Raw genomic sequence first — 22,306 nt, 5'->3', positions numbered from 1 at the left:
CATCTGTAAATATATTCCTCATTGCATTGAATGTTGACATGTTTTACAGTTATGCTATTACCCTAAAAGACATGGTGGAAGAGAACTACTCAAACATAAACAGACAGAAATGTGACGGTGACGTGGACGCTGGTATTTCTAGGCAGCTCACTGTAGCCTGACGCATGAACTGGTGCAAAGAAAGACAAAAACAGCCCTGAGTTGCACACATCACTTTCAGCTCGCCTTGACTTGCTGCTTGCTACCATGGCAACAAGCTACACCTTGGACTGCTAAAATAGGCTGAGCCGACAACACATACATTCCATCCTCCTGTTTTCCAACATAAAAAAAAACGAATTAATGCATTTAAATGAGTGGTTTCCACTCTCTACACACAAACAAATGAGCTCAAATGATACACAACCTCTGTCGAAACATGGTATAACAATGTGACTTTAATATAGCGGTTAGATTTGAAACAATGCGACTTGAATATTGCGGTTCAATTTGAAAACGCATCAGTACAGAAGGCATTCATACATCTCTAGTATTCTCTCATTCCCTTCCTGCGTCTCTCAGAGCCTAGCCATGTCAGAGCGCAGGTGTGGAGTCTGTGAAGGGGCCAAAATGCTTGCCATGGCTTCTCCTGTATCTAGCATTCAAACAGAACTGCATTGAGGCTGAGTGTACCTACAGTCGTGTACAGACATGGTTGTGTATGAGTATGACTGTCGGGGGGGGGGGGGGGGGGGGGGGGGGTTGGCTACACACCACCACGGCAGCAGAGGTCACTGTTAAAATGTACAGTACTTACTTACACACTCATTAACATTCAGCAGAGGTGACGCCATTCCCAAACGACCGGTCCAAATGACTCCCTTTCCGGCCCGGAGGAGTGTTATGATGGCAAGAAGGAAAAGCCCCTATTTGCATCGATGCCAATAAGAGTGAGATGGAATAAAAATAATAAAGGGTATTGGAATATTTTGAGAATATTTTGTGTTCCTACAAATCAAGCATAGTCTTTTTTTTTGGTGTGGGTCCAGCATTCATCGAACATGAGTTTAACAATAAATAAATAAAACGAGCAGAGCACAGTCTCTGACGTGGCGTTCTGTGAGTATCTCATGTGGGGTGCGTGAATACCGTATAGGTGTGTGACCTCGGCAGTGAGAATGCTTAACAAGTTTGCCAAGACCAAATCCTAATCCAAATCAACTCATTGGCTTTCTTGAGTGTGTCTGCAAGGACAACCTTACTACTAAAACTCATGCTCTTAGTGACCTCACTTCCTGTATGTAGACAAACTTTATTACAATGATTTAAGAGGGCCTGATACACAAGGGTCCTTTCTGATAGGACTAGGAAAGAGCTTAGTTGTAACAGCAACAATACTGACTGCTTGTCAATCAATCGTGATTTAGATGAGAAAAAAAAAAAAAAAAAAACACCCAAAGTAAATGAAGAACGGGATGAATGCACTTTGCAAATGAACACAGTTCAGCTCTTCAGGAAAAGACTGACAAATGATGGAAGAAAAAAATGAATCTAAAAACGAATGAAAATGACTTGCTTTGGCCGTCCACGCTAGTCTGCGCAGACCTACAGGTGACCAGCGGAGGAACGGAGACGCTGATCCGCTCAGAAACTGGCCTCGTCTTATGGACTTCAGAAACACACGTTTGATGGTGGCCGTGTCCAGTCAGTCTGACCCGTTTGATGGTGGCTGTGTCCAGTCAGTCTGACCCAATCCTTCATCCTTCTCTGCTTCTGAGTTTGTAGGCTTCACGGAGCAACAGCATGCTCATGTTTTCACTCTTTGTACTTCTTCTACTACAATGGAGTCATTACTGAACCGAATCCTGGAGTGATTTCAATTTGCCTTGTTAGAGGCGTTCCCAGTCGATCTCTTTGGCATAATTCTACGCACACAGACATCGCTGTGGACTCGGGCAACAGACTCGCCGAAACTGATCCATATTTAGTTATCCTCAGAACAGAGGGTCAAACTCTGAGACAGAACGGACATGATGTTGTTCCATCGCTTGAACGTCCAAAACTGTAATAGGCATCTTCACATTCATGTTTTATCTTATTTGAGTAATTCATGCCAAAAAAGCAGTTTTCTTTTTTAAAAATTCAACAAAACAAAATATATCACTGTTTTTTAGGAAATGATTCCAAAATGGGATCAAGTTCCCAGAGTCATCCTTGGACTTGTGATTCTGTCGTTACAATCAATGATTTAAAACCGGGATCAGATCCACATGATGCCATAAATGTTCCATTGACCTAGAGCCAGAAACGCGAGCGAACATGAGGGGACCCGGCAGGACCAGAGTTGAGTAGCGCTCACGTCGACTCGCTGTTTGTTTGTTTCTATTCAAATTTCTTTCTAACAAACAACTCAACCTTAGCAACGCTAGTGCTGAGGTTTTCATCTAGAGGTACAAAGAGTGAAAACATTGTCATGACATGAAAAAAAATAACTAATTTTAAAAGGACCATTTTTGAGATAAGACATCTCCACAGGTGTGTACGTGGTCGTCGGAGACTTGAGCTCGTAAAATTAAAACTCTGTGCAAGACAGTCCCGTGCGGAGGAAACAAAAGTACCGCTGCCACCCAGCTCCGTTCTCAGTTGGAAATTTTCTCGATTTCGTCCAGGTCGTCCGTGTCCAGCTTCTCGATCTTCTTTTCTGTGAGGATGACACACAGGGAGAGACATGTGGCGTTTACACTAAACGGCATATATTGAAAGCTTGTCCCTGCAGAGGCTCACTGCCAGACTGAAAGTACTTTGGGAAGGGAGGATGTGACTACCTTGCGAGTCGAACAAGTCAAGACTAGCCAAGGACTGGGGTGTGAAATTGCTACAGTGCCTTGTCCTACAACTCAACTCCAAATCTATAAAAATCTAAAATGTTAACTAATATGGTAATCCATTGTCTAATGCTGTGTGCATGCCCTTTTTTAAACAGAATATTTCTATCCGTCCCCCCCCCCCCCCCCCCCTAATCATTAGTGTAGTGAATGGTCTTTTCCACTTCTCATAGTTGCACAAGACTATCATGTAGTGTATTTTAAAGGCACTGAGGGAAGATTCACGATGCCGCCATTATTCTGACATTCCTGTGGTTCTTTCGCTAACATCTCTCTCTATGGCACTGAACATCTAGTGCAGTGGTTCCCAAGCGTTTCATTGCAGGGCACCCTTTGACAATGACACCACTGATTTACTGACACTAATGTGAGCATACACACTCATAAAACACGTCTATAAAAGTCAGTGATCGGCAACACAAACAGGTGAGCAGAGAAAGTACCCTATGAAGATTCCATCTAAATGATGGTGTGGGCCCTGCTTTAGTGATTCCATCTAAATGATGGTGTGGGCCCTGCTTTAGTGATTCCATCTAAATGATGGTGTGGGCCCTGCTTTAGTGACTCCATCTAAATGAGGGTGGGGGCCGCTTTAGTTCGGCTTTACTATCATATGCAATGACAAGGGGACTGAAGCTGGACCAGCTGCTAACACAAAGAGTTCTCTTCAGTGTTCCAGTACTTACTGAAGTGTTCCTGGATCCGGTTCATGATGTTCATGCTGGACTTGCTGTCCACCATATTGATGGCAAGTCCTCTCTTGCCAAAACGCCCTGTCCTCCCGATCCTGTGCAGGTACGTCTCGTTGTCAGGGTTCCCATCTTTATCCACTGGCAAATCAAAGTTAATCACCACGGAAACCTGTTCCACGTCGATGCCTGTGGGTGAAAGAGACATGGCAGTGGTATGTTTATAAGGAATTTTGGAAGCTTTTTCTTAAAGTAAAGGTGTTTAAACTTCACCATATGACTACTGCTGGAATAGATAACTCCTGCATATGACTATTGTTGGAATAGGTAACTATACGACATTATTGCGTGACGCCAGTTAAAGCCTCTTCATAATTCAATAATTTAAAGGCTAGTCCTCAATTCTGGCCTTAATCCAAGGTTGTTGATATAAGATCAACATGTTGACGTATACTACAGCCAGTCAAATACACCCTTCCCTGCTCCTGAAGCAAGCTTGCAGCAGGAGCGCTTTTTGACCGGTCACTTTGTTTACCACGTACAGGACCTATGTATGAACACAGAACAGAGATAGCTAGAGGTCCATGGCGGGAGATTCACTGAATTGGTGTATTGGGTTATAATCTTACCTCTGGCACACACGTTGGTGGTGACCAGCACTTTTTCCTTGCCGTCACGGAAACGCTCGATGACCGCGGCTCTCTGCTCTACCTGCATCTCTCCACTCAGGAGCGCCACCTGGTGGCCCTCCCTTGACAGCTCTCCTGCCAGCCAGCCTGCTGTTCTCCTGGTCTGAGGATGCATCAGAGCAGTTTACAGATCAGTAAAATGATCCAAGTAGATCCGAGAGCACCTCATTTCACGGTGGAAAATGTACTGGTGCCCCTTCAGTCTACAAAGGGGCATAGCAGACTTGTATCATTTCCACAGATCACCTGAAACCCTCATATGACTGAAGATTTTCCTCAATAGCAGGTGAGCAAGAATATAAATGACAACAGGCCCTCAGGTGCTAAATTATACACATAAAGACTACCAATGTTTCATATCTTCATTCCACCCCCCCCCCCCCCCCCATTCTCTATGTGAATTGTCCATGCATCCCACCGTGTGCATGCTTGCGCTCTCTTACAGTAAGCGTCTTTGAGTACCTAGAAAAGGACTATATAAAATGAAAGTATTATTATTATTATTATAATTATTCTTACATGGCAGAAGATCATGGCCTGGGCGATGGTGATGGCACCGTAGATGTTGCACAGAGCGTGGAACTTCTCCTCCTTGCTGTTGCAGTTGACGTAGTACTGTTTGATGGTGTCCAGCGTCTCCTCCTCCCGCTTCAGCTTGATGATGTTGGGGTCGGGGACGATCCTCTTGGCGAAGTTCCACACAGACTCCTCAAACGTGGCGGAGAACAGCAGCATCTGACAGTTTTTGGGCAACATCCTGGTGACGAGGAGCGGGGGGAAAAAACGTGAGTTTCCTTTTTTTTTTTTACGTATTGTTTATTGATCCAAGACAGTAAGCACGAGACAATGAAAAGAAAATGTTATAGTTACATTAACATCCATTACAGACACAGCAAAATAAAATTCTCAGCACACATATCCATACATAAAACACAAGAAAAACAAACCCAAAAACGAAGAAAGACAAACTGTTTCCAATTGGAAGTGGCTTAAGAGGGCGTCGCTGGCTAAAATCCCAATGCTTTTAGCATACAGCAAATATACACTACCGTTAAAAAGTTTGGGGTCACTTAGAAATGTCCTTATTATTAAAGAAAAGCAGTTTTTTTTTCAATGAAGATAACATTAAATTAATCAGAAATACACTCTATACATTGTTAATGTGGTAAATGACTATTCTAGGTGGAAACGTCTGGTTTTTAATGAAATATCTACATAGTTGCTGAAAATGGGCCTCTATACACCTATCACTCCAGTGTTCTAATGGTACATTGTGTTTGCTAATCGCCTTAGAAGACTAATGGATGATTAGAAAACCCGTGTGCAATCATGTTAGCACAGCTGAAAACTGTTTTGCTGGTGAGAGAAGCTATAAAACTGGCCTTCCTTTGAGCTAGTTGAGTAACTGGAGCATCACATTTGTGGGTTCGATTATACTCTCAAAATGGCCAGAAAAATAGAACTTTCATGTGAAACTCGCCAGTCTATTCTTGTTCTTAGAAATGAAGGCTATTCCATGCGAGAAATTGCGAAGAAACTGAAAATATCCTACAACGGTGTGTACTACTCCCTTCAGAGAACAGCACAAACGGGCTCTAACCAGAGTAGAAAGAGAAGTGGGAGGCCCCGGTGCACAACTCAGCAAGAAGACAAGTATATTAGAATCTCTAGTTTGAGAAAGACGCCTCACAGGTCCTCAACTGGCAGCTTCTTTACCCGCAAAACGCCAGTGTCAACATCTACAGTGAAGAGGCGACTCCGGGCCTTCTGGCCTTCTAGGCAGTGGCAAAGAAAAAGCCATATTTGAGACTGGCCAATAAAAAGAAAATATTGATATGGGCAAAAGAACACAGACATTGGACAGAGAAAGATTGGAAAAAAGTGTTATGGACAGACGAATCAAAGTTTGAGGTGTTTGGATCACACAGAAGAACATTTGTGAGACGCAGAACAGGTGAAAAGATGCTGGAAGAGTGCCTGACGCCATCTGTCAAGCATGGTGGAGGTAATGTGATGGTCTGGGGCTGCTTTGGTGCTGGTAAAGTGTGAGATTTGTAATAAATAAAAAAATCATTATTTCTAACCTTGTCAATGTCTTGACTATATTTTCCATTCATTTTGCAACTCATTTGATAAATAAAAGTGTGAGTTTCCATGGAAAACACGAAATTGTCTGGGAGACCCCAACCTTTTGAACGGTAGTGTACCTGTAAGTGCCCAATGGGGAATGAATGGCCCAAGACGAGTGCAAATGATTCAAATACCCTGAAGTAGCCTAAACCTTCAGGACCAACCAATGCCAGTCTTGCTAGCTTGACCAGTTAGCCATTTTTAAGTCTTTCCTAACTTTCCACTTCACTGACACCTTCAATCAGACATGTCAATCAATCAGACCTGTCAATCATGCCGGCTTAGCCAATCTCTCTGGGTTTAACATCAGTTAATGACCCACGGCCAAATTCAACAGCAAACCGACCATCCCTCACAAACAAAAAATAATACAAAAAGCAGCGCCACCATATCATGATACTAATCTCGCTCTCAGACACCAAAGTGACATCAGTGCAGTGCTTTTCTTTGCACCACACGGCCACTATGTCATGGCAAACAGCTAACAGCAACTCAACAACTCTCAGCAGTTCAACTCAAAGAGCACGACCGCTCAATCCATCATACTGCTTTGGACTTCAGGCGTTCCCCTAGTTTAATTCCAAATATACTCCTCTTTAAACTCCCCTCACCTCTGGTAGTCTCAAACCATCATACCGCTTTGGAATTCAGGCATCCCCCTTGTTTAATTCCGAATATGGTCCTTTTAAACTCAACTCCACTTTTAATTTACGCTGCTCTGCTCCTTTGAACTCCACTGACCTCTGGATGCGGATGCTCTGACCTTTGAACTCCACTCACCTCTGGATGCGGATGCTCTGGTCTTGGTGGCCCTGTGTGGCGATCATGACGTCGGCCTCGTCCAGCACAAACACCCGGATCTTCTTGGGGTCGATGAACTTGAACTTCAGACACCAGTCCAAGACCGTGCCGGGCGTGCCAATCACAATCTGCTCCTGCAGCTGAGTCCCCCTATCCACTGCACAAAAACAAAACCAGACACTTCACTTAGCATTCACATGCACAAGCAACTGAAACTGGACCGAATTCACTTCATCTACTTCTTTGGTGTCCAGTCACACACACACACACACACACACACACACACACACACACACACACACACACACACACACACACACACACACACACAGTGACATCTGCCAGCCAATCGGTTATACCCCGGTCATTTTTTAACGACCGGGGTATAACAGAAAGCTAACGCCCTCATTTCAATAGGACATCTGCCAAAACCACTTGTAGCAAAAGTACAGCCCAAATAAGCTTTTCAGACATGATTGATCCTTACATTTGTTTCCACGGATTCCATAGATGAGTTTGACCTCTGGGTAGGACTTCCCCATCGTTTCAATGACCTTTCCAGTCTGCAGAGCCAGTTCGTACGTGGGCGACACACACAAACACTGCGGAGAGGGGTGCAGAGTTTGTCAGTCCGTAGGGCTTAAGAAACAAGACTAACTTCAGCATTAACATTACGGCACAAGCACGCCAAGCAGGCCTTACCTGCGGCCATTTGTTGGCTGGATCTACGCGGCTGAGCATGGCCAGGACGAAGGCGGCTGTTTTTCCTGTACCCGACTGGGACTGGGCGATCAGGTTCTGTGGGCTGAGGGAGAGGAGGAGGAGGGTGAGGATGAATATGAGGGCGTTGTTCAACAGGGGGAAAGTGGGCTGTAATCAATATTTAATAATCAATCAATCAATATATAATAAGTTCTATGTCAAGACTTTGAAAGAAAAAGATTGCACTTGTATAAATGAACGATTTTAACTGAACGTTTAACTGAACGTCTAAAATCACTTTATATTAACATTTGAGATGTTAAATTACAATCGTTCATTTATGCTGGTGTAGCCTTATCCTTCATTCACAGGCTCTTCTAAGTACTCACGGCTCAGCCAGCAGCATAGGCAGGGCGTTCTCCTGGATCTTTGACGGCCGGTTGAAGCCCATGTTGTAGACTCCCTGGAGCAGCTGTGGTTTTCTATGGAGAGGCAACGCCAGCGGCGGATGAGAACATCAGCAGGATTTTGACGTTTACGTCAGAACACCACGAGTGCTAGTTCAGCCACCATAAAAACTATACAGCGACAATTGACTGTAGTTTACGCTTAGCAACATCATCTAATGAGTCACATGATGCTAAGTTCCTAAAAACCAGGCTATACAAAAAAAAAAAAAAGTCCATGGTAAATATAAGCAGGTAAATTAGGTTAGGCATGACAGACACAGAAGCCCACTTACAGCCGCAGCTCCTCAAACGACTTGACGGAGTAGAGCGGCGAGTTCGGATCACGCTGAAGAACCTCCACTTGATTGTTTGTGTTCACCAGGTTGTTTCGAATCAACTTGTTTAACAAGGACTGTGCTGCCTTATCATCTGTGGAACACACATCATACAACCGTTACAGTGGCTTTCTGCATCTTAGGGTTCCCAAACACCATTAAACCCCTTCAATGTCATAAAATGAAACGTAAATCAAGATGTGTGTTTTCCTAATATAATAACAATGACGAATCAGAATCATGCAGAAGATCCACACTGGCAGGTTCTTTCGTCCTTCCTACCTTTATCATCATCCTCCGTCTTAGCCTCTCCCTCGGCCTTAACTGTAACTGTACCTGTACCTAGGAGAAATCAAGCAGGCACATACATAAACATGACGTTACATTTACTACAGAACATGATTATGTGTTTGGAAGAGGGTGAGTACATTGCAAATGTAATAGGGAAACACGCTGCCCCATCACGACTACAGTCTATGATCGACCACAGGTCCGTTAGTATTAACTTAAGGACATGAGCCGTCCATACAAACGACAGTCATGGCAAAGGCCGAACCGTGGAACTCTCACCATTCTCCTCGGGTTTGGGTTTGTCTTCCTTCTCACTAATTTGCAGGGTACTGATCTGCCAATTTAAAGAAAATCACATTACTGCACTGGCCAGAGACAAGGCTAGGCGCTAGACCAAAATCTTCCTCTTGATCACAAGTAGGTGACAGAAACAAAGACGAGCCTTTATGAGTTGGAACTGTAAAATACGGCTAAATGATGTCTCTATTGAAGAGGAATACTGCTGCAAAGCCCGGGGCGAGTTAGGACAGACACGCCGGCTTTGATAAGCTTCTACTATACCTAGCTCGCGATAGCTATCCCCGATAGCACGCACAATGTTACCCAGGGGCTAACTGGAGTTATTATCAGCTTCCTTGTGAAATAGTTTGGTAGTTAACTAGCTTGTCTAAAAAAAAATAACGCCATTAAGTTAGGTATAACTTACTGTAAGTTAACGGCAGTTGCCTAACGTGAGCTAGTTAGCTTGCTAAATAACAACAGGATTATGATGCTAGACAAAAAAGTAACAGGCTAGTCAGATTGCTAGTAAACCATGGCGTTATTTTCTGTTACATTCCTTAAAGTGTAAATATATTTCAGGATTAGAATCGCTGGGGTTATAGACAGCTCTTACTCAAATGGCTAACTATGGGGCCTTTTCTGGCGCATTAGCCGGCAAGCTAGCAAGGTAAAGTGCATGCTTTTTACTTACCGAATCAGCGGCAGCTTCTTGCTCATCAACAGCACGGGCCCAGGAATCAGTCGCCATGGTGGCCGTGTCTCTAAAAACTTTATCTATGTAAAACAATAACCCGCTTTTAAAAATACTTTTTAAGCTACACTGGGCGGTCCGTTTCTTTCAAGCAGTTTACTTAAAACACAGCGCTGACAAGGGAGAGATTCGTACAATGGCGTGCGGTGGAATCTACACTCGCGAGTGTGTGTGTAGCACTGATGCCTTCCGGCGGGAAAATCGGGTTGTAGAGTCACCTGGTTCCTACTACGTTTGTGTTATGTGGACAAATACGATTGCACGTTTGTAACATTTTAATTAATTGAATGTGAATGTGACGTACACTTTAATTGACTGTCAACATTAATACTGCATTGGAGCACGAATGAAGTACAAATAAGCCCTACACCCTTCAACAAATTCAGTAGACTGGCCTTCTAACAAAGCAATGAGCAGTGAGGAAGTAAGATGAGGACCCAGCACATTTTCAACAACTATGTCAAAAACAGAACCCCCAATGTACTTAGAGGCAAAATAAGTGAATGGGAAAATGACTGACTATATTCACCTACATTTTCCACTCTTAGCTGGGGACTTTCAACTTAAGTATACTTTGTGATGTATTTTACCAGCCACATATTTGATCCTATTTGATCACATTTTGTTCTACTGTCTGGAATATAGAACAAGCAGTTCTTCACACAGCCAGGAGCTGTTTCCACCATAGTATGGTTGGTTGGAGATTGGAGAACGATAAACACTGATCATTCTGAAGCAACACAGATCAACCCAGTATGTTGGCTATTGCATTACAACTTTGTATCAGTGAATCAATCCATTAGGGTGGCTATTGCCCAGTATGATTACTTTGTATCAGTGTCAATCCATTATCCATCTATATGTTTAAGGGACTTTGCCTATGTTTTCCTTTGGTCAACAAATAGCGTGAATCATTATGTTACCTCCCTTGCCAACCGAAGAAGCCTCCAGTACCTTCAGGATACTTTGCTCTGTATGTAGGTCAAAGGCACGATCCATTTCCCTATCAAGATGGAGACAGTCACCTCTGAAAGCAAGGCCTTCTAGGGATGCTGCAGGATTAAATGATGAATTGATTTTGGACTTTTCTGTTCTTGTTCGACTGATCGAAACGAGGAGGGGGAGCAGCGGCCTTGGCTTATGGAAAAGAAGACTGATCTGTGTCCAACATCTTTCTTTAATGAGTGATTACTCTTCGACAAGCGCTAATGACAAAGAGACATTTAAATGAATATGCCCTTGTGCATCTTCCTTATCTCTTGGCATTGACCAGGGCTCAAATAAATGCCAGGTATTTTCTGAGTTCAGCCAAACCTTTGCGTAATGAAGTTTAAAGATTCACTGAAGCCAAGAGACTTAAAAAGACTTAAAGACCTTTTCTCTAAAAGAACAGCATGGAGTAACATATAGGAACACAATATGTAGGAGTCCGAGTTTAAGCTTTAGAAGAATCAGCCGTTGGCAGTTGGCATTATATTTTACAGAAACTCCAGGGTCAAAGTAATTAACCGGGTATGAACGGGTAATTATGACACAGAAAACATTCATTTTGTGGGAGGAATATGAATTTGATTTTTTACATTGATTCATGTATTATATTTCATATATGAGGGATTAAGCACTACCCCATACACACAAGGAGGGTTGCATGATTCAGGGAAAATATGTACATGACTTTATTTTTCTTAGTCACAGTGTTCAAGCTAAATTAGATCATTAAGTTAATGACAAAATACAAACCACCTGGGTCCATGTGCTTTACAGTCCTGGAACAGAATTAGTTTTATTCCCATGTTTGATATTAACCACTGATATAATACTGTTATGGATTTCTGCAGAAATTGAGGTTGTTCCATTTGTGCTGATACACGAATTCTGTAATAATTTATTGATACAGCCAAAGAAACAGTGCATGGATAATGCATAAGGTCTTTTGTAAAGCTGACATTTAATCTTCCTTTGCGTCCTCTTATTCAAAAACAAGTGGTCGCCTCAGTTTTCCTCGTCATCTCTGTGAGCTAAGCACCAATTAAGATAAAATTCTCTCTCTGATCCTCCACTCCTACCTCTGCTTTCCTTCCAGCGTCCCGTCGTGTTTGCAGTCGCCCTCACGATCACACAAGTGTTTAATTTAAATTTAAAATGTAATGGCTACACAAACTTCAGTGTTTCAGCCTACACAAACTGCATGACACTGCTCTGTTTGATTGTTTTGGGGTACGGGGCAGGTGGGTTCTCTGAACAGAACTAACCCGGTGACCAGTGGTTGACTCTCATCTGGGGCAGTATGTTTTATTCATGTTCCTGGCTTAGTTACATGCCGTCTTGCTCCGGGTCTGACAGACTCCCTATTCTGCCTGTGAAGGCCGCTGAATGCGTCGGCTTCATCTTGAAAATGATATCCGGCATGAGATTGTGTGATGTCAGCCCTGTGTTGGCGTGACATCACACAATCACACAAGTGCTTGCTCCTCTTGTCAGGAACGGAAGAGCTCAGTAATTCACAAGGAACTAATCAGATCTGATCAGCCCCCCCCCCCCCCCCCCCCCCGAACAAGCCCAGCACAGCCAACAGCCGACAGCCACACACCACACATACACACTCACACACACACACGCACAGACACCACACACCACACACACCCACCACACTCACACACACCACACACACACACCTCACACTCACAAACACACGCGCGCACGCACACACACACACACTCACACTCACACTCACACTCACACTCACAGACACCACACACTCACACCACACACCACACACACACAAACTCACACACCACACGCACATGCACACACACACACACACACACACACACACACACACACACACACACAGACACACACACACACAGAGACATCACACCACACACCACACACACACACACACACCACACACCACACACACACAAACTCACACACCACACGCACACACACACCACACACTCACACTCACACTCACACACCACACTCACACACAAACCACACACACCACAAACACTCACACTCACACACCACAAGCACACACAAACACACACACACACACACACACACACCACACACCACACACTCACACACCACACACACCACACACACCACACACACACACCACACACACACACACACACACATACACTCACGCTTTACATAACACAGAGGCACGCAGGGGTGCTGCCATTTCACTGGCTGACTGGCTGAGGTTCTAATCTGTGAAGCTGAGTTTTACAGTGGTCTCTCAAAGGGCTCACTATGAACAACCGATGAAGGACAATTCAGCTCTAGGTAAATCAGCTAGACAGATCAGTGTGTAGGGCGTGCGTAAAGCAGGATAAAGATGCGTATAGTCATCATTACTGCATGAGTGGATAAGGATCTGTGCGATGGGGGATTTCTTTATTCTAAAAGAACCATACACGTCTGCAGGCGAGCATTACATTATTCATTCCACTTCAGCGGAGAAGCAGCGAGCTGCTCAAGGGGAAAAAAACATTTACAATCATGGGAATTTTATATGCCACCACGCTCACATGGCAAACACACCGCACACACGCACACACACACACACACACACACACACACACACACACGGCAAACACACTGCACACACACACACACACACACACACACGGCAAACACACTGCACACACACACACACACACACACACGCTCACATGGCAAACACACAGAGGCATAAGGTGCACACTCAGACTTCACCATGCCCCTGCACCAAAATTCTGCTCTTAAAGCCTCTCTCTCTCCTGTTCTCTCTCTCTCTCCTGTTCCCTCTCTCTCTCTCTCTCTCTCCTGTTCCCTCTCTCTCTCTCTCTCCTGTTCTCTCTCCTGCTCTCTCTCTCTCTCCCGTTCTCTCTCCTGCTCTCTCTCTCTCCTGCTCTCTCTCTCTCCCATCTCTTTCCCCCCGACGACTTTGCAGCAGCCAAGAGAGCAAAAACCTGTAATGGTTACTATGGCAACAGTCCAGCCAGCCAACAGCATGTCTCTGTTGTGAGCCTGGTTCCCATATTGAGTACGCCTCGCTGTGTGCTAACACGGAGCGCTGTGAAAACAACAGGCAATGTGCGACACCGTGCAACAGCTCCGCGCACAAGGACTTTCTCAGTCATGTTCACTGTCATCACCTTTTGTTCTAGTAGGTTTCTGTGCACCAGCTGAATCATAGATCTTATGGGCATAAGCAAAGAATCTGCAAATGAGAGCAGTCTATTGATTGATCTATTGATTGTAGTTCTAGGCAATATTGGGAACTTGTAATACATTGACATGAACATCCATCATTCCCTTTTTACTCCTCAGATGTATGACCTCAGCAAAGGTCACAGCTCTGGGTAGTGTATAATAGGAAAAATGCTGTGGCCAACATCAATGCAATAACCCCACACAACAAGTTTCCATGAGTGGAACAGCGTCAGGTGGTGCTTCTGTGGGAGGTCGTCACGGGGGGAACAAAGGGGGATTTCACGGGAGACCTGCAGAGTGGATGAACCTGCCGCCAGGGGGAGGAGGCCTCTGGGAGGGCAACAGAACACGCCATGGGGGCATTTAAATGTCGCTGTGTTGCCTCATCCCCGGTGCCAGCGGTGACTAGTGGTTTCCCCTGCGGTTGCCCGGGTTATACACACACTCAGGACTATTCCTGTCCCCTTCCCACCCACACTCATTTCCCTCTGCAGCTTCAGCTATATGTGTGGCCAAGCAGGGGTAGTGTGTGTGTGTGTGTGTGTGTGTGTGTGTGTGTGTGTGTGTCTGTGTGTGTGTGTGTGTCTGTGTGTCTGTGTGTCTGTGTGTCTGTGTGTCTGTGTGTGTGTGTGTGTGTGTGTGCGTGTGCGAGAGAGAGAGAGAGAGAGTGAGAACCCCCCCCCCCGTCTCACATCGGAGTGACCTCGTGCTGCCCTAGCAAACCTCCACCGAAGCCCCAGATTACGTAACCTCTCCGATAGCCTCGGCCGACACAAGGCATCTCCTCTGGGCCTCTTTGTGACGGTGCCTCTGTCTTTTACGAGCTCTGCCTCGCAAAGGCCACTAGCATTGTAGCGTCCAGGAGAGCCCTTTCACAGCCAGACCCCCCCCCCCCCCCCCCAACTTCCCTCGTCTGCCTGGCTTTTATTAGAGCCTGCTTAAAAACAGCTCCGTAATGGATCTCATTGTAACCTTTTCCTTCTCTGTTGTGTGAAATCCAGTTTCCACAATTTGAAATTGATAAGAAATTGGATGGATCTTCTGGCGCGATTGATCGCATCATCATGGAGGGACGTTGCATGTCAGCATGTCAACGCTTTGTATTTATTAAATATATTAATAAACAAACACGTCTGTGTGAAGCCATTTCTGAAAGCACTGAACTTGGCAGCTAAACTCTCACAGACCTCATAAAGCAGCAGGGTATTTTATAGAGCACTGGTAGCTGTCAAATGATATTGTTAGGCCCAGACTGAAACGAGAGGATTAATTAGGTCTACTTATTAGGTCTACTTAGTGCCCGACTTGAGTGCATGGCAATAATGTCTGTGAAGATGCAAACACCTCCCCACTGGTTGGTTGCTTCTAAAATAAGAGCATGCAAACGCTGGCCTCCTTCCATTTCAGACTCAATAAACATTATGCTGATGTACAGAAGTAACTAGAAATAGCCACCAAGATTTATCTGAATACCAATGTTTGCGTGACATCAACACAGAATCAGCCCTTATAGGATGCCGCTCCCAAAGACTATTGAATTTATCCTTTATATTGTAAGAAATCGCAACTAGGACTGAATTACAGGGGCACATACAAGTCCCATCAGTCTACTGGGGTATGTATCAAAAATCATCCAATTCAAAGGTGTGATTAACATACGAAAGACTCCGAGTTGTGAACATCACAAGGACAGGACAGGACAACAAACAGACCCTGCATCAGAAAGGCGTTTGGGCACATTCCTTGGAAGATTCCTATCATCTCGAGCAGTTCTGCACTGAAGCCTTCCCTCTCTCTCTCTCTCTCTATCTCTCCCTCTCTCTCTCTGACTGACTGCATGCTAGGTGCATCCGTTGCCATGGCACCTAACCCGGGTGCTGCTTCTTCTGATTGTGAGCTGAGCCGGGATTGGCAAACTCACCCCAGAGCCCCACTCCACTCTTTACACATGTTTGCAGATGGCATTCATTGGGGCATGGCCTGCCTTTCACATCCATCTGGGCATGGGTATGCGCGCATATGTGTGTGTGTGTGTGTGCATGTATGTGTGAGAGATCTGGGCAGACACAGTTTAAAAATGCTGTACACTGACAAAAGGCTCCTCCCAGCTGATGAATGATTTAAACAGTGAGGCAGCATTGCAAATGTCACGTCTCTGGGCAGCACAAACACCGCACACAACACAAACACACACAACACACACACCCACCTAACACAACACAAACACACAAACACCGCACACAACACAAACACACACACACAAACACCACACCGCACACAACACATACACCACAAACACACACACCGCACACACACACACACACACTGCAGACAACACAAACACACACACACCGCACACAACAAAAACACACGCCTAACACAACACAAACACACACACACACACCGCACACACACAAACACTGCACACAACACTGCACACAACACTGCACACACACACACAACACAAACAACACAAACACCGCACACAACACACACCCCACACGACACAAACACACACACACACACACACACACCGCACACAGGCCAGGATCTGACACGGCCGCACTGTCCAAAGAAACGCGTTGTTTCACGGCTCCAGTTTTCAAAAAACTTTATTACAGATGCTACGGTAGAAATGCATGTGAAACAGCTACAACATTGTTATATTAAGAAGGGTCTGAGGTCTTGAGGTTTGCCATGCATTGGGGGAGGGGGGGGGGGGGGGGGGTTAACCACCGATATGAAAAAGCCCTGTAAACATGACCAAAATAACATGTGCTTGTGCAGGGTGCACAGGAGAAACATGACGCCACTAGGGGTTTGGCACACCTACAATAGTACTTTACACAATAGAAATAGTTCCTCTAGATTATTAGTATTCGTAATAATGACCTTCCAGACGAGCCTGGCTAGCTTATAAATATGTGTAATGTATAAAATAACCTGTCGCCAAAGACGTTAGGAGCTGATGGTTTTAGAACGGTCAAGCAACATCAAAATTCAGTACATTTACAAAAGAAAAACAAAACAAAACAAAAAAAACTGAACAAAATCTTTGTAATCCTGTTCCTACAAAACAGTTGCTCAGACTTAAAACACTGAAAAACATTTCCAAAGATTTAATAAATATCTCTCCTCTATGTGTTCATTTTACATCCTTCACTGGAAGAAAGTCACGATTGCTATCAGAATCAGAGAGTGTCTCCGTCCACACACTCATCCCCTGGATTTGTGCACCAAACCACAGACTGAACATGCTGATCTGGTGTAAAAATACACACACACTCTTAAACCTCAAAAAAGGTAACTATTGCAGTCTCTCTCTCTCTCTCTCTCTCGCTCTCTAAAACACACTCTGTCAACTTTGCTTCAGATTCCGTGTGAGAGAAAAATAAAAGTGTTCGTGTGCGTGTTTATGTGCGTGTGTGTGTGAGCACTTTTTTTTTGTTTTAAAAACGTAAATCTCCATCATGCACATGGGCAGACTCCCCCGGTCTGCGGATCAGTGTGCTTGCTTGCTGCCGAGCCAGACGCAGGTCCAGCGAACATGGTGGCGATGATGTCGAAGGGTTACGCTCAGTGCTTGCTGCCTTGGAGGGGAAAGGGTGCTTTGTTACACTGTCTTTGGGTAGAAACCATCAATGGTAAATATACAAAATAGAGTCTTTGGGTGCCATTGCGGGGTGTTTCTCTTCTACACTCATGGGTTCGATTTCTCTGTCGGCTTCTCCAACGCCCCTTCGGCACCTGTGTCATCTTCGATGACTGCGAATGAAGAGCAGGAAAGGATTACTCTATGCTGTGCTGAGCGAGGCTCAGGCACTGACATGACACGGAGCAATCGTGCATTAACATTGACTGATGGGCTGTCTTAAATGACTTCCATCCTGTTAACATTCAGGTAATTCCCCTGTATCATTAGATGCTTTGGAGAAGCTGTTGGCACCAACAGACATGCACTGATCACAGGCTTGTGCGTACACATGCACAGGGAGAGAGACAGAGGCAGAGAGAGGGAGGGAGGCAGATAGACATTTACATACATAGATACATACACACACACACACACACACACACACACACACACACAGATTTATACATCACGCTTTGGTTAAAGAATTGATTACTGCAATTATATAGTGTCAAGATAAAATATTCAGAAAGGCTAGATATACTGCTGCCCAAACTTAATTCACATTACATCAAGGCATAATTCCTTTGAAGAAAACATAAATAACTGTCAATGTGAACATGGCTTGACATGTCCACTGCGCATGTAAGAATAGCTACACGGATAAAACGGCAAAGAAAAACAACACCGCATTTAAACGGCATCCAGCCATAGCCATTACGCACTATATGATTTCCTTTTGTCGTACATCTCTCATGCCATCCCCATCTCAATATACGTGCAACGGTTCAACACCGAGGAAATGAAAGACATTTCTACATCTCACGTCGAAAATGTATTTGACAATTACCTCTTTTGCTTCGCCCAATCTGTCCAAGCTTTGGAGGTCGTTTATTTTGTGAACCATTGAAGAAGTTATTGGTATCTTGTAGGCGACAGGTGAAGGAAAGGTGGTCTTCGTCTCCCTCACTGCCATAAGCAGTCATTTTCTCTTCGTTGTACGGTAGCACTTCCGACATATTTAGCTTAAACGTCTTAACTCAACCGACCCTTAAGCCAAATGAGGCAGCCTACACAAAGAAATCCTCAATTCCGATGTGGAATGACAGCAAATTTCCCACACTGCCGTTCTCAGACGCGATAATATTGTGCCTACCTCTCCAGCTCCAGCACGTGTAGCCTAACAGCAAGTGGATGCGAATTTCCGAATTTCCCCTCTCCACTTCACTGGCTTCGCATAGAAACAATATTCAAATTTTCCAGTGGTTTCCAAACGTGCAACTTGGGGAAATTGGAAGGCATACAATTGCGGAGGTATGCGCTCAGGTTTTGGGCGGCTGGAACGTAACACGGAAAATCTGAGAAAGAAATGCAAATTGGGGAGCAATGCAAAACACGGATCCCTACGAGACCCGATGGAGAAAGCGCGTCACTGAGCCGGGATCTTCCTGGTGCAGGCAAACAAATTACAAATGGCGAGACTACCTATCCACAGAAAACTTAACATTTGCGCTGGCAGTATCAGCCAATTTCCTCGGCTGTTCATAAGTATTTTACAGCCGAGGGCTGTAAGGAAATGGACGAACAAAACAATGACATTGAGAAAATGCGGCGTTTTGTGTTGTAAATGCTTTATTGCAACAGATGTCGTCAAGCTAGAAAAACAAAGACACAAACTGCAGTTGAACACTACATAGGTGTTTTGAAGCATTTTTGTTTGTACTTCAAGGCAGGTGTCGTGCCATTTTACCGTGTAGCAGCCTGTAGGTGGGCAATGACCTGGCGCATCCGGGGATGTCTGAACAGAACTATTGCAGAAAAGGGGTTTGGATGATAAACTCGCTCGTTAATTGATTTAGAATGGCCTTCAAAGACAAATGCAACATTCGAACTCCTACAGATGAACACATCGTGTGTAACATCTGTTTAAAACTTTGGTCTGAATGTTGAAATTGATTCAAAATTATATTGGTAAAAATAACTTTAAGCATATTATATAGGCTATGTATTATGATGACCAACAGCCATGGGCCTTTTAGGCCTAAATGGGGAATGGGATTTCAGAGGTCAGAAAATAAACACAGGAAGATGGGATCTCTGAGGTAGTGTCCTTATTTAATACATTCATTTTTCACAGTGCCCGCCCCCCCACATATACACTCACAAAAAATGACCAGAATTACAATGTGGGAAATTCCCATTAGGTTGTTTGGTTACGTTTGCGAGCGCAGGCTATCAGCGACAGGGGGCGGTATTTCTATATGTTATTCAGTATCTTCTGAATACAACCGTAGTTGCAGTAAGTGGCCTTGACCATGAAGTGAGTGACAGAATCTCTGGCTTCCTAAAAAATAGCATAACCAGACTTTTGCAGCTGCCTTTGTGATGCTCATTGATCAAAATAATCCATCTTTTGTGTACTCTCCTTTATAGAAATGTCAAACAACACCCTATACATTCACTTTAAATCCACAAAGTTGTCATCACAATAGCTCTGTCGGGGGAAATCAAGTTTCATGCATTCTGAACACAAGACTGAAGCATGTATTGGTTCCCTTCTTCCCTTGGGTACAGATGACTGAAAGCTTTTTTTAAGTCTTACCGTGACGTCGTAACGCCATTTAGTAAAAACAGTAACACCCTAAACATTGCAATCGGACCCCTTGAAGATGCCCACTGGTGGTAAGGTTAGCTTGTCACACCGGTAGAGGTCCTATTGTTCTGCTTTTTAAATGCTCTGCAGGGAAACCACATCTTTAGGGGGACGCGAGCGGACTAAAGAGAGCTGTCGTGAAATGCAGGAATAGGTTGGTGTGAATCTGGTGTGAATGTAGTCCAGGCCATCCCGCTGCTATCGGCTTACAGGTGGCATTGAGTAAAGTCTCTGAAACCAGAGACAGTCGGTCCGCAGGTCACAGGCAGAGGCACACCTAGTCCCAGCGCACCCAATGAGGATTCATGACCCACTCGCAGGTGGGCCTCCAGGCCTTTAGATCTTACAGAGCAACGTTAAACACTAAGCCATGTATCACAGTGTGTGTGTGTGAATGTGTGTGTATGTGTGTGTAAATCCCACATGTGTGGGTGTGTGTGTACATGTTACGTGTGTGTATGTGTGTGTGTATACATGCCAAGTGTGTGTGTGTGTGTGTGTGTACCAGCCACGTGTTTGTGTGTGTGTGTGTGTGTGTGTGTACCAGCCACGTGTTTGTGTGTGTGTGTGTGTGTGTGTGTGTGTGTGTTTGTGTGTGTGTGTGTGTACCAGCCACATGTTTGTGTGTGTGTGTATGTGTGAGTTTATGAATTTACTAATTTCTGTCCTGTCACAATCTCCATTCATTATTGTATGATATCCATTTTAAACACAATTTCCTACTGTCTGTGTGTCACACATCATTCCTAAAGGTCAAGACCTTCCATTAGGTTTTAAAGGTTCTCCAGGACTATACTATAATATACTATACTATACTATACTAAAGACATGGACATATTCCATTACCATTTCAGCCTCATTCTATAACTTCACGCAGGGATTGGCTTCTGTTTCAACTGAAACGTTAAATAATATCACACAGATATGATCACTTCTAGATGATTACAAAAACAGGCAAAGTTTAATATTTCCATAGAGACAAATCACAATGTATTTTCACTCTTTTAGAAGGAACCTTCTTGGGTCTTTACCATCTACAGCTTGAGACTCTCTCAAACAGATGTATTAAAACACAAAGTGAAGCTTAAGTTTGTATAGCGATCCTCTCTGCCTGAATAAAGGCGAAGATGGAAACTGTTTGCAAATTAATACTTAAAGCAACGCGAGAATGAACTGTAGATGGTCCGGTCAATCCATCGCCGGAACTTTGCCACAGATGTGTACACGCCTGGAAACTTGGCGTCGCCGCAGCCGTTGCCCCAGGAGACTACGCCGTAGACCCGCCCCTCACACACCAGTGGGCCGCCAGAATCACCCTGGAAACCAGAACAACATCCATTTTATTGTTGCCAGGGCAACACACCTGCATACAGGTGAGCAGCAGGTGATGTAGAAATATCTGAGATTATGTTTGTTTGCCTATGTGAGCTGGCGGCTCAGATGATTCACATTTAACGGACCAAGTGTTATTTGTACACAAAGATTTATTATGTACACAAAGCATGGTTTGGATTTCAGGAGCAAATTCCCAGATGGCTTTGTTCTGCTTCGAGCATCCTACAATAATTTAACAAAATCATTTCTCTCTCTGAGTTAAAATGGTGTCAGACCCCAACTGTTTTCCCTCAGACATTCATATAATTGTGTCCCTATAGCAGGGGTTTTCAACCAGTGGTCCACAACGAGCGGCATTGCAGGGGGTCCGCGACATGAGCCTATGTTGATCAGTTCACCATTGACTTTTTTTATTTTTATAAATATACCTGACCCCGTCGACATATTTATGTCTGAATAGCCAAGTCGCATTGCCCAAAATACTGATGTAGACCC

The 22,306-nt window shown here is 44.4% G+C and overlaps 3 protein-coding genes across 3 annotated transcripts in view; all 3 read right to left on the bottom strand.

Annotated features, from left to right (window-relative positions):
- Positions 1–1,275: 1,275 nt before the first annotated feature.
- Positions 1,276–10,191, bottom strand: ddx19b (DEAD-box helicase 19b). Its single transcript, XM_012825143.3, has 12 exons — positions 9,924–10,191; positions 9,230–9,284; positions 8,942–9,001; positions 8,618–8,753; positions 8,265–8,357; positions 7,876–7,978; positions 7,661–7,775; positions 7,153–7,330; positions 4,762–4,999; positions 4,183–4,345; positions 3,551–3,742; positions 1,276–2,680 (listed from the first exon to the last, which is right to left on the bottom strand). The coding sequence occupies exons 1-12, from the start codon at positions 9,978–9,980 to the stop codon at positions 2,619–2,621; spliced, it is 1,452 nt and encodes a 483-aa protein (XP_012680597.1). The 5' UTR covers positions 9,981–10,191; the 3' UTR covers positions 1,276–2,618.
- Positions 10,192–16,902: 6,711 nt separating this feature from the next.
- Positions 16,903–19,276, bottom strand: camk2n1 (calcium/calmodulin dependent protein kinase II inhibitor 1). Its single transcript, XM_012825139.3, has 2 exons — positions 18,674–19,276; positions 16,903–17,957 (listed from the first exon to the last, which is right to left on the bottom strand). The coding sequence occupies exons 1-2, from the start codon at positions 18,840–18,842 to the stop codon at positions 17,893–17,895; spliced, it is 234 nt and encodes a 77-aa protein (XP_012680593.1). The 5' UTR covers positions 18,843–19,276; the 3' UTR covers positions 16,903–17,892.
- A 2,325-nt stretch (positions 19,277–21,601) lies between these two features.
- The window catches only part of LOC105898125 (trypsin-3-like), a 5,053-nt gene continuing 4,348 nt past the window's right edge, over positions 21,602–22,306 (bottom strand). Inside the window, exon 5 of the mRNA XM_031567099.1 lies at positions 21,602–21,792. Coding sequence (XP_031422959.1) covers positions 21,622–21,792 — 171 coding nt within the window. The 3' untranslated portion in view covers positions 21,602–21,621. The remainder of the gene's footprint in view (positions 21,793–22,306) is intronic.

This window comes from Clupea harengus, chromosome 5, assembly GCF_900700415.2.
Source record: "Clupea harengus chromosome 5, Ch_v2.0.2, whole genome shotgun sequence".
Lineage (NCBI taxonomy): Eukaryota > Metazoa > Chordata > Actinopteri > Clupeiformes > Clupeidae > Clupea > Clupea harengus.
The sequence above is the reverse complement of the archived record's forward strand: the minus strand, read 5'-3'. Positions and strand labels throughout refer to the sequence as shown.

Bases quoted from the DNA above. Each gene is read 5' to 3' on its own strand.
- ddx19b (XM_012825143.3), bottom strand. From the start codon at position 9,980: ATGGCGACTGATTCCTGGGCCCGTGCTGTTGATGAGCAAGAAGCTGCC. The intron at 5,000-7,152 runs GTGAGTGGAGTT...CCTCGTCACCAG, and splicing joins CAGAGCATCCGCATCCAGAG to GATGTTGCCCAAAAACTGTC. The intron at 3,743-4,182 runs GTAAGATTATAA...TTTCACCCACAG, and splicing joins CACCAACGTGTGTGCCAGAG to GCATCGACGTGGAACAGGTT.
- camk2n1 (XM_012825139.3), bottom strand. From the start codon at position 18,842: ATGTCGGAAGTGCTACCGTACAACGAAGAGAAAATGACTGCTTATGGC. The intron at 17,958-18,673 runs GTAATTGTCAAA...CTTCATTCGCAG, and splicing joins GATTGGGCGAAGCAAAAGAG to TCATCGAAGATGACACAGGT.